This window comes from Rhinatrema bivittatum, chromosome 16, assembly GCF_901001135.1.
Source record: "Rhinatrema bivittatum chromosome 16, aRhiBiv1.1, whole genome shotgun sequence".
NCBI classification, from domain to species: Eukaryota; Metazoa; Chordata; class Amphibia; order Gymnophiona; family Rhinatrematidae; genus Rhinatrema; species Rhinatrema bivittatum.
Window position 1 is genome coordinate 3,874,748 of NC_042630.1, and position 12,572 is coordinate 3,887,319.

Below are 12,572 nucleotides of genomic sequence, written 5' to 3' on the forward strand. Positions count from 1 at the left end.
GCTCAACCTCTTTCTTCAGTTCTCTGACTCCATTGGGGAGAGTTACAGCCTCTGCCAGCTACCGCCATGCCTCCTGGCATTCCCAGGTTGGCGTGGGCACTGCCGACCGCCATCTTGCCTCCGGAATCACATAGGCATGCGTGCGCGCATGCACAGGACAGTCTTAAGCCTTGCCTGGTGGGAATCTGGAGAGCATTCCCGTGATGACATCTACAACCCCGAATACTTAAGCTGAGTGCACCTGACCACTGACAACTTGGTAACGAGTTCCCTCATTGGTGATTCTGCACCGTATTCCATGGACTACCATTCCAGACACCTTGGACTTCTCCTCACTGGGTGCCCACTCCTCAGGAGCCCTTACTTGCTTTTAGCTATCCGCTCCTCGGAGGGCCTTCATCCTGGGATCTACGCTTCTCCTAGTTCCCTGGTGCATTGCTGGAACGCTTCCTCTGCGAGTACCTTGCTTCTCCAAGTCTCCATTGCATTCTGGTGTACCCCATGCTGCAGGCCACTACCGAGTTCTACTTCTGGATCTCCACAGTCTACACCTCACACTGAGGACCCACTCTACCAATCTCCATGGGAATCAGGCCACTACCATCTCTGCTTCAACTGAGGACCTTGCTGGCGTACCCTGTGTTACAGGCCACTACCAGACCTTCACTACGTGAGTACCCTGCGCTGCAGGCCACTACCATCTCATCTCTAAGGAAGGATCCTGTCGGTGTACCCGGTGCTACAGGCCACTACTGCTCCATCTCCTAGTGAGGATTCTCTCTACCAGATACCTGCGCTGCAGGCCATTGTCAAGCTGCTGCTTCCAGAGCCCTCTGCGGTGTACTCCACTCTGCGGACCACTACCGGATTGCTACTGCTGGGTGTACCCCATCATTCAGACTCTCTGTCTTTTCTGCATTATCCACTCCTTGGGTAACTTTCTCTCTCTCCATAATAAAGACTCTGTTCCACAGCTGTGTCTGACATCAGCCTAGACCTTGCCTCCCGATGGTGAGTCTCACAGGGCTCCTCCCTTGGGCGGTTCCACCTCTCCCGTCGGCCGAGGGGTTCACAAGCTTACAAACCATAACAGGGATTTAGAGATCCAGCTAGATGAGAACCTGAATATGAGAAAGCATCAATAAATTAATTAATTCAGATTACACCAAGCTGCGAATATTACATTGGTTAAAACCTTTATTAACCTTTGAGGACTTCTATACTGTATTGCAAACCTTAATTTTCTGAAACCTAGATTACTGTAACTCCTTATTACTTGGTCTTCCTGGAAGTTTCCTAAAACCATTACAATTATTACAAAATGCCTCCGCAAGACTTCTGCTAGGAACAAAGAAATTTGATCACATTCTACCCTTGCTGATTTCTCTGCACTGGTTATTAGTACAATCCCAAATGTATTATAAAGTATTACGTTAATATTCAAAACCAGTCATTCCAGTAACGCAGGCCTGATAAGCGTGACACTACAATGTATACACACCTCAGCGAACACTAAGATCTGAAAACAAAGGACTATTGGCTGTGCATACTATACAGAGTAAGAGATCATGCATTTTCCATTGCGGGTCCTAAACTTTGGAATGCTCTACCCAAGACGTTACGTTTGGTACCAGATAGAAAGAGATTTAAGTGCGAGCTAAAATCATGGCTATTCAAAAATGCATATAACCTAACTTAAAAATATCAGAATGTAGAGAATTTCAATAATAAGAAATATAAGTGATATTAATTGAAGCACGAGGAATACATGTAACAAGCGAATGTAAGAACCTCAACACAACATACTGACTAACATGCAAAATTTGTTATATTATTATAAGTTCTATACTTCTCACCTTATGTCCTAGATCTTTAGTTAATATGTAATGAAATATTTTGATTAATAGATGCTAAAGCCTAATTATGAATACTACCTCTGTTACCCATCTTTATTTGTTGATTTATAGCTATGAATGTTACTTTTGCAAACCATTGCGATCTTTACATGGATCAATGGTATATAAAATGTCTAAATAAATAAATAATGACAGGTGACCCATTTTTAAACTGTTGCATTTTAATTGTTCTTCCTCAAAGCAAATTGGCCAGTAAATTGAGTCCATTGCATCATTTTAATTCAGAATTATCTCAGAAGGGAACATTCACACATATAATCTGCAGATTAAAGCACAGAAAGTTTTTTTTCACTTCAGAAAAATTGTTTTCGATTTAAATTAAAAACTCTTCTCATAGCTTCTTTCACCTCTCTGTTTTTCAGGCTATAAATCATTGGATTAACCATAGGAATTAAAACATTATAGAGCAGAGCAAAGAGCTTGTTCTGATCCAGTGACTGCATGGATGCTGGTCTCATATACAAACACATCAGAGTCCCATAGTAGAGAATAACGACTGTGAGATGGGAGGAGCAGGTGGAGAAGGCTTTGTGTCTCCCCTCCGTGGATCGGATCCTCAGGATGGTGGAGATGATGTAGACATAAGATGTCAGGATTAAGAAGAAGCAGGGCAGGCCAATGAATGCACCAAATATGTAAGTCAAATGATCAATGGTGGAGGTGCTGGTGCAAGAGAGTTTCAGCACTGCTGAGAGGTCGCAGAAAAAATGGTTAATCTCATTAAACCTACAATAAGAGAGATGAGAGAGAAGGACAGTATGCGTCATGGGTTCCAGAAATCCAAAGATCCAGGATCCTAAGGCCATGAGAACACAGAGTTTCTGATTCATAATCTCAGGGTAGCGCAGGGGGTGACATATTGCAATATAGCGATCATAAGCCATGACCGTAAGCAGAAGAAATTCTTCACATGCTAAAAATATGAAAAAATATGCCTGTGTAAAACACCCAACTGCAGAAATATGTTGCCCCTTCCTTAAGAAGATGTCCAGGAGTTTGGGAAGAGTGACTGAGGTGTAAGAGATATCGAGGAAGGACAAGTTACAGATGAAAAAGTACATGGGGGTGTGCAGGTGAGGGTCCAGGCACGTCAGGGCTATAATAGTGAGGTTCCCCATCAGGATGATCAGGTAAATCAGTAAGAACAGAAGGAAAAGGGGGATTTGCAGGTCTGGATATTCAGGAAAGCCCAGAATGATGAATTCTGTCACTGTGGTGAGATTTTCAGCTTCCATTGGATTCTGGGAGAAGAAAAGATGGAAAGAATGAATTTATGAGACACTGTGCTCAGTCTATGAACATATATGTTATTGGTATCAAATATGCTACGCAGTGAGGCATCTTTGTTACATAATTGGTTACACTGAAAGGATACATTGGGCCTTGAAGTTAAGCCTCCTTCATACAACCCACATGATATAATTATTTGCTTAGTGCATGGTTTACATGGAGACATGTTCACCAAAGCGTACCAACTCACCCAATGAACAAACTCAACGCCAATATCCTCTGGTCTATCCTGAAGAAAACTGAAACTCAACACAAGTATGGATTATAACAAAGAAGAGAAACGTAAAAAACTGATCAGCAACTGACTTGTATATGATATCCCTATGTTAACAATCTTTTGAACCTTTTTGAAACCCTTGTTATCCTCCTTAACCTTATAACCTTTGTATTTTTGTAAACCGTTATGATGGTGAAACCTAATGACAGCATATAAAACTCAGTAAATAAAATAAATAAATAAAATAAGACATCCCAGAAGCTACACCATGCTAGGACTGATAACAATGCCCATGGTTGCTGAATTAATAGAATTAATGAAAGATCTGTAGAGTTGGCCACTGGCCTCGAAAGTTGAAGCTTTACAACTTGTACCTCAGGTTGACCATCTTTTTCTTCTCTAAGTTCTCTTCCGATACTAAAGATGAAATACAGACGTGTGAGAGGCTGTTATGTGTTTTGACGTTATTGAATGTTTCTGGATTGAGATGGTTAGCTCTATGGAAGGAGAGAGATGTTTGGTTAGGAATTGTTATAGATTTGAAGATATAGGAGGAAAAACATTGTGTAAGTGTTTGTAGGTCCCTAAAATCTCATCTGTTTCTAACTACTTTGTTCTTGTTCCTTTAACAGAGTTTGGGCCAGATTTATGGACTGGATAAAAATCTGGCAGTACTATTTGTGCATCTTTTACTGGGAACTATTGGGTTTGCCCAAGCTTTTCCTCACAATCAAATTTATGCCTTGGGCAAAGCATGCAGTGTTTCAAAACATTTGTAACAGAATGATATCTGTCATTTACTAAAATGTATTTATTTATTTATTTATATTTTGATTGCCAGCAAATCTCAGATTACAATGAAATGAAACCTGATTTTTTGAGGTTTCAAACTCTTATTATGCCAAGCACAGGAATCTGATGGGCTGGGACACCTGAAATCATTGAGCCTTTAAAAGTGCAAAAGTAAAAAACAGGAGTGTTCATTGTACATAAATTGTTGTATTTATGGCGTTTGTAATTCACCCAGAAGTTAAGATGGAGTGAGAAATATTTTTGAATTTTACTTATCTAGTTCTTTGTGAAGGATCTGACCCTAATGAATGACCTAGGATACTGTTCTTATTCCCCTTATGTATGTATGAATGTATGTATGCATGTATGTATGTATGCATGTATGTATATATGTATGAATGTATGTATGCATGTATGTATGAATGTATTTATGCATGTATGTATGTATGCATGTATGTATGAATGTATGTATGCATGTATGTATGTATGAATGTATGTATGCATGTATGTATGAATGTATTTATGCATGTATGTATGTATGTATGCATGTATGTATGTATGAATGTATTTATGCATGTATGTATGTATGTATGCATGTATGTATGTTCCTAAGGTACCATCATCTGACCCTGTCCTGATTCTGAATTATGTACCTTCTTTCCATACCTTCATCTATTTCTATTCATATTGTACCCGCTCTGAACGTAGGAAGAGCGGGTAATAAATCCTTTTTAAATAAATAAAACGTGATTACATTACTTGACTAAAGTATAAAATTTGGATGAAGGAAAACGAGATGGAGAGATGAGGAAGATCTCGGTCCTCTTTAGCAGCCATCAACTCTCACAAGTTACTAAGATGCAGGAGTTGAATCTTCTCTGGCTCCTCGTGTTGGAGTCCTCTATCCTTTCCTGAGGTTTGTGAGAAGTGGGACGGAGAGGAGAGGAACAAGATCTCTCTCTCTGCTCGGAGAGGAGCCACCTTCTAACCCCGCTGGTGCTGACCGAGCCCACTTTGTGCTGTTGGACCTGGCTGGGGGGAGTCTGATTCCCGGGACCTGTGTGGCCTTTTCTCCGGACTATGAGAATGAATGCGACAGGTCTCGCCTCTCTTCTGGCATAGTTCATAGTTTAATTTATTCGTAATCACCGCCTGGTAAAAGATGAGGGGGAAGGTTCAGTGGTGACTTTTTCTAAATGTTTTCTGCAGCTCCTTTCTGAGGTAGTGGGGTAATCTCGGTGCATATCTGCAGAAACGTTTACTTTGCTGGAATGCCCCCGGTTTTTCTGACTTTCCCGGGTGGGTGGCGAGAGAGATTTATTTTGCCCGGTCCTTGAATCTGGCTCTAGTGCTGCCATCTGCAAATAACTGCATTACTGGAAAGCACTCGGGGACTGGTAAGCTGGGCACGTCAAAGAGGACCTGGCTGCATGGTCTATCTTAGAAAAATACATTGGACGAGCCAGAAACAGCCTCCTGCTTTGCACCCGCTGAGGGTGGGAGTTTGTTTTTATGCGCGCAAATGGTTTTTGAATCGACTCCCTCCCTCTGGGCGCTGAGTTCAGGAAAAGCAGGGAGTGCTCTGCTCTCTCCCATCCTCCCAGCTCAGCGGTGCTCGTCCTGCCCTGCATCCCAATCTCTTTCACACTTCTCACACTCATCCCCCTGCCTTATCCTTCTGTTCCTGGGTCTTCTGCTTTCTCTCCTTTCTCCATACCCCTGCATCTCTTTCTCCCTCTCTCCTCACTAATCTCCTCTCCCACCTCCAGATCCTCTCTCATTTGCCACTTTATTTCGGAAATTCTTTACCACGTAAAGCCCCCGATCCCTATTCCCTGCATCTGTCACACGCTGCTCCTCTCCCTATGTGACCTCCTTCTGTCACTGGCATCTTCCATCCATTTGTAAGCTCTTAGGAGTAGGGACCCACAGACTCATTCTTCAGCTGCTCTTTCCTCACTTCTTGCTGCTTTGTGTAACTCCTGAGTTCAGTTTTACTCTCTCTCTCTCTTGTGTACAGCATAATGTATACAGATAGTACAGCAAAAATGCTAACACTAGTAAGGCAGCTTGTAATTAATGGTTTATTTAAAGTCCTTACCTTCAGCATACGGGATGGTTCTGGTCTGGCTCTGATCTGGTAATCCTCAGCTCTTAGAAATATTTAAAATCCCTGCAGGTTCCTCTGGGAAGGGATCCCTGAGCTGGATATTGTCAAATCACAGATCACACCAGCTTTGCCTTGTGCATTTGGTTAGACTACGTGATTATCATGTGATCAAGACTAATGAGTTTAAATTATTCACAGAACCTGCGCCACCCATCCCATTAGTGCTGAAGCAGATTACCCCAAGGTGATAAGTGTCCATGATAAAAGCAGTCCAGAGCTGCTGATATTCTCTGGTTTCCTGATTAATTAATAAATATTGTGAACCTTTGTGTCCCCCGAAATACATTGCACTTTCTTAATTGAATTTCAATTTCCCCTTTATGAGCATCTCTCTCAACTTATTCAGCACTCCCCACAACCCTTCAAAATATTTGTCCAACACTGATCTAAGGGCATCTGTGAAAATATCTTTGTAACCTGTTAATATCTTTGTAATTTTATTATAATGCATGTATTTTATCAATGCTTAACTTTATTAATATGACTTAATATTGTATGTGTGCTAAGTATGTTGTAATGCGGAGAATCTTTCAGCAGTTCACTAAGTGTTCAGAGGGATCCTAAAGCCTGTTGTCTGTTTACATTCCCATGGCCCCCACAGACTTTACTCCAGTGAATCCAGTGCTTCTCATTGACATTCAGCATTTATCAAAGAAGGAACATTCATACACAATCTACAGATTCCACACTGAAAATGTTCTTCTGAATTTAGGAAAATTGTTTCCTTTGAAAACTAAACATTTCTCCCAAGGCTCCTTTCACTTCTCGGTTTTTCAAGCTGTAGATCATGGGGTTAAGCATGGGAATTAAAACATTATAAAGCAAAGCCAAAAACTTGTTTTGATCCACTGACATCATGGATGTTGGTCTGAGATACAAACATATCAGAGTCCCATAGAAGAGAATAACGACCGTGAGGTGGGAGGAGCAGGTGGAGAAGGCTTTGCGTCTTCCCTCTCTGGAACGGATCCTCAGGATGGCGGAGATGATGTAGACGTAAGATGTGAGAGTTAAGACAAAGCATGGCAGGTCTATAAAGGCACCTAAAATATAAGTCATATGATCAATGATGGAGGTGCTGGAGCAGGTGAGTTTTAGCAATGCTGAGGGGTCACAGAAGAAATGATTAATCTCATTGGATCCACAATAGGAGAGATAGGAGAGCAGGACAGAGTGTGTCAGAGGGCCCAAAGACCCAGATATCCAGGCCCCTGTGACCATGAGTACACAGAGCCTCTGATTTATAATTACAATATAATTCAGAGGGTGACAGATCGCAACATAGCGGTCAAATGCCATGAACGTAAGCAGGAGAAATTCTACACATACTGAAAACATGAAAAAATATGCCTGTGTGAAACAGCCAACTGCAGAAATACGCTGCCTCTTTCTTAATAAAATATCCAGCAGTCTGGGAAGAGTGACGGAGGTGTAAGAGACATCGAGGAAGGACAAGTTACAGAGGAAAAAGTACATGGGGGTGTGCAGGTGAGGGTCCAGGCACGTCAGGGCTATAATAGTGAGGTTCCCCATCAGGATGATCAGGTAAATCAGTAAGAACAGAAGGAAAAGGGGGATTTGGAGATCTGGATATTCAGGAAACCCCAGAATGATGAATTCTGTCACTGTGGTGAGATTTGACGTTTCCATGGGTTCTAGGCAAAGAAGGGATGCAAAGTTATAAGACAGAGAACTAAGTCAATAAATATTTTATCCACCAAGACATAGAGAGCATCTTTGTTAGATTATTAGTTTTGCTGAAAGAACACATTGAGCTAGGAAGCTTAGCCTTTCTCAGACAATGCACAGTTGTTTAATGCATGAATTGCACAGATCTTGGGACGTCTTCGCAAATGTCCACATTATCCTGAGACTAGTGACACTTGTCTTCCTGCCGAATACAGATTTAGTGCATCAGCGCAATAAAGCTCACTATTTGTCTGTAAGTTTGGCCAGTGGTGCTCAATGATGAATCCTTCCAACTTGCAGTGCAGCTTGATCTTCTCCTCTAGGCTCTCTTCATCATTCTAGAAATGTAGAGAGATGGATGGGTCTTAGATTTAGTTTAATGTAATTAACATATTTACATTCCACCTTTTGAGCTCTGGATCACCCCTTCAAAGTGACTCACAGCAAACAGCTCAATAAAGACATGAAACAGAAATAAAAACACATTCACTCTTCTCTAGAGATGGGAGGATGAACATTGCAGAACAATTGTTAGACCTCCTGTAGGTCCAATCTCTATCCAGCTGCTTTGTTCTCTTTCTGTTAACAGATTTTGGGCAGATTTAAGGACTAGGTAAGAATCTCGCACTGCTTATTGTGCTCCTGTCACAGGGTACAGTTGTTTTTCCCTACGTTTTTGCTTAACTTGAAATATATACAGCTACAAACTCTGCAGTGTGTTCACCCAGCATAATAATATCTGTAAATATTGTGGCATCTTTCAATTTACAACAAAAAAAGAGGAGATCCTATCCAATGTAAATACCTAGTTCTCCATGAACAAACTTTCCGTGGCGCGACTAAATTATTTGACTAAACCAGACAGTTCTTGAGACATAATTTGTCAGGGATGATGGAAATTAACATGACGTGGCCATTAAGTCATGGGTCCTAACCAACACAAACTCTGTAACTCAGTTCTTTACTAGCCATAAACATCCACACGCTCTCTTGGCATTTTCAATGTAAACATTATGAATGGAACGAGCAAATTCAAAAAAAGGATTCAAAATTGCCAAGCAGAGTTGAAGCTTGTTCTGTTTCTGCTTTTCCACAATTAGAGAATTTGAATTCAATGAGCTCAGAGTCAGGGATAATACTGAAGGTCTCAGATGCTGGGCAGGCTGTTTCTCCCTTTAGAAGAGCAGCTAAGTGAGCTGGGTCAAAAGCCAAATCCTCCCAAGAATCTACGTTAATCCAACATTTACACAGTTTCAGTGGCTGGCGCCCTCCTCTAATCCTTCTTGTTCAGGAATCCTTTCTAACTCTTCTGTGCGAATTCCATCGCTCCTTTGGGGAAGGATCCTGAAGTCAATTTTACTCTGCAGATCTTAAAAACCCCTTTGGAGAGTGCTGGAGTAAGAGAATTTTAAGTGCAGTGAGCTCTTTACCAAAGGGCACTTAAACGCTACAGATAAGATCTTTCACATAATTTGTTCTGACTTTCCCGGGTTTCTTTTCTGACTGAGCTGCGCTGGGCCAGGCTGTTCTGGGTCTAACAGTGCTACACCTCAATGGAATATGCATGGAAATAAAACTACAACTTACATTTATTAGTCTGAATGAGCAGTTCATAATTTCCAAAGTATCCCTAAAATTCATTCTTTTATGAATATCACCAGCCCTTAAATTCTCAACCATTAGTCCAGGTATCTCCTGTTTTAAAGCTGTTTTACATCTCCCTCTTGTGCACGGCACTGTGGATGCTGAAGGTTGAAGGTGCATCAGATCTGATGCTAACATTAGGAATTCAGTCCTAGCGGTAAATGGTGCACCCGGAGTCCTTACCTTCAGGATAAAGGGATGGGACTGCACAAGCTCTGATGTGATAACCCTCAGCTCTAAGAAGTGTTTATAATCATTGCAGGGTCCTCTGGGAAAGGATCCCTGAGGCTGATGATGAACAATCGCAGGTCAGACGGTAGAGATTCAAGTGAAGTTTCGTGCACGCTGCTAGAATGTGTGATAACATTTTATGATGGATCTAAATTATCTGCAGAGTGCGCCAAACCTCCAAAATGTGCAGAAACAGTCTGCCATGGGTGATAACACACACAAAGTGTCCATTATAAAAACACGGAGTTCCCCAAAGTGTGCGTTACCCTTCTGCTCTCCTAAAGTTCTCGGGTGGAGTCACATTATTTTTAGGATGTTGGGTAATTGTTTTGAAACTTTAAATAGGAGAGCAACCGTGCAGCCTTCATAAGAGCACTGAATGAAATAGCTCAGTCCGGTCCATGCGTTCCCAGGGGAAATGGTTTTTAAGGTTCCCCCTATAAAGAATTATAAGTTAAAATGAACACGATCAAGCTCATTGTCTTATGCAGCCGTCACAGCAAGGAACAAGTTGCCAGATGAGACAGGAGAGGTACAGGAGCAGAAGGTATTCAGAATACTCCTTAATACATTATTTTTAAAGGTATGGTTTTATTATTTTATTGCAAATGTTTTATTATAATTGTTTAAAATTAGGAAGCTGAATGTATATTAATATTTTATGTGAAATGTGTTTACATTGCTTTGAATGTATGTAATACGCGCTGGACGATATTACTGGAAGCAGTGGATCACTACATCTCTTCCTGAATTATTAATAAATATTGTGGCCTCCAAGTACTTTACAGTTGTCTTCATTTAATCTCATCTGCCTGTTTACAACCACCTCCCTCAATTTATCCAAATCTCTGTTTCTCATCTCCCCCAGGCTGCCTTTCAAAATCCGATGGAATATTTGTCTACTGCTAATCTGGTTATCTGTGAAAATGACTACGTTACTTATTACAGGCCTCCTCCTTGGCCTCCCTTTCAGGCTAACAGAGGGTTCAGGCGATGCACAATTTCTCAGAAAAACTGATTTGAGGGTGTCCTCTGATTTGTACAATTCTTCTATACTTTTGTACAGAAACATGTTTCTATCACTACGGTGTACATAATAACTAAAACCAAACAAAAACATAAAAGTAACAGTAGAATAAAATTACATAAAACATCATAATATAAATAAATAGGACTAAAATAAAATTACGCTCATTACTAAAAATCAGTAAGAAAATAAAACAGAGAGAAAATAGTGAGTCAACAACCTCTTAGTCATTGCCTTGTGGATTAACCTTAAACGCCTGCTGGAAACACCATGTTTTTAACCCCTTCCTGAATTTTTTCAAGTCAGGTTGTAATCTTAAATTTTGCGGTAGAGTATTCCAGAGTTTGGGACCTGTGATTGATATGGCTCGGTCCCTCACCTCACCATTTGCCACGTCTTTTGCATTGCTTCCCTATAATTTGCAGAGCTCAGTTTAAAATGCTCTCCTTTTGCATGCTGAGAGGCATTGGTCCATATTACCTGAAAGACACATCTCTCTGGCATGCAGTGACCAGACTGCTACATTCCTCCCAGACTTCCAACTTGTAAGACTGCCAGAAAAGCAAAGTTGAGATGCAGGGTATTTTCAGGGGGGGGGGGGGCACCTTAACTTTGCAATAAACTTCCTTTGGACATTGGAATAGTAACATAGTAATGATGGCAGAAAAAGACCAAAATGCTCCATCAAGTCTGCCCAGCAAGCTTCCCAAGGTAGAATGAAGTGTGTGACTTTTAGGACACGATTCAAAACCTGGCTTTATCCACTGCATGGCTAATAGGGACGGTTTATGAATTTACCCAGTTCCTGTCTCGGTATATTCATTTTGTTGGTTTTAATTTAATAGATAATTGTAATTTAATGGTTTTTGTCTTGGTATATTTGTATTGGTTTTAATTTAACAGTACTTTCCACCTCTTTGGGCGTCGTTTGTTAACTGGTGGCCAGTAAAGAGATATTTTAAATGTGAGTTGAAAAGTGCTCTCTATACGTTTAAAGACTCCTCAGCCGAAGAATAGGGTGTCTGGGGGTTCGTCCGGGATATGAACCCGGGACCTCTTGGTTTCAAACATATCACAAGGTTTCGGGCCTTTTCTCTGGAAAATTAGGAGAACTGAAAGGAAACTCTCCCGGTCCCTTGCTTTTATGCAAGCAGGAACAAAGCAATGCAACAGAACAGCCTCTAGTGGGGGCGCTGTGGGTGGGGCAATTCTCTACTCCATACTGCCCTGACCCTAACAACTAGGCCATTAGTAGGGATTCCAATGGGGCCCTGCACTCAGGGGCGCTTCTATAATGAGGCAGGGTGAGGCGGCCCCTTCAGGCGGCAGAATTTCCAAGCGGCAAAATGTACCCCTTCAAAATTCTGCCCAGGTCCTGTCTCAACCTGCCTCCCTCCCATTGCACCACCTTCCTGAACCCCCCCCCCCCCCCGCCCAGGACTTACCAAAACCCCTGGTCCTCCAGCCGGAGGCCCAGGACTGATCTGCTGCTCCCGGGCCATTGGGTGCCATTAACCCAAATTGATTCTGGTGGCCTTTAGCTCTTACCATGTGACAGGAGCTACCGGTGCCATCAGCCGACCTGAAGAATAATGT

At 41.6% G+C, this 12,572-nt stretch overlaps 2 protein-coding genes across 2 annotated transcripts; both read right to left on the minus strand.

Moving 5' to 3' along the window:
• Positions 1-2,209: 2,209 nt before the first annotated feature.
• Positions 2,210-3,151, minus strand: LOC115078412 (olfactory receptor-like protein COR4). The gene has a single exon (XM_029581326.1). The coding sequence runs from the start codon at positions 3,149-3,151 to the stop codon at positions 2,210-2,212; it is 942 nt and encodes a 313-aa protein (XP_029437186.1).
• Positions 3,152-7,093: 3,942 nt separating this feature from the next.
• Positions 7,094-8,035, minus strand: LOC115078413 (olfactory receptor 1009-like). Its single transcript, XM_029581327.1, has one exon. It carries the CDS (start codon positions 8,033-8,035, stop codon positions 7,094-7,096), a length of 942 nt encoding a protein of 313 aa, XP_029437187.1.
• Positions 8,036-12,572: the final 4,537 nt, after the last annotated feature.

Coding starts and splice junctions, on each gene's coding strand:
- LOC115078412 (XM_029581326.1), bottom strand. CDS start 3,151: ATGGAAGCTGAAAATCTCACCACAGTGACAGAATTCATCATTCTGGGC.
- LOC115078413 (XM_029581327.1), bottom strand. CDS start 8,035: ATGGAAACGTCAAATCTCACCACAGTGACAGAATTCATCATTCTGGGG.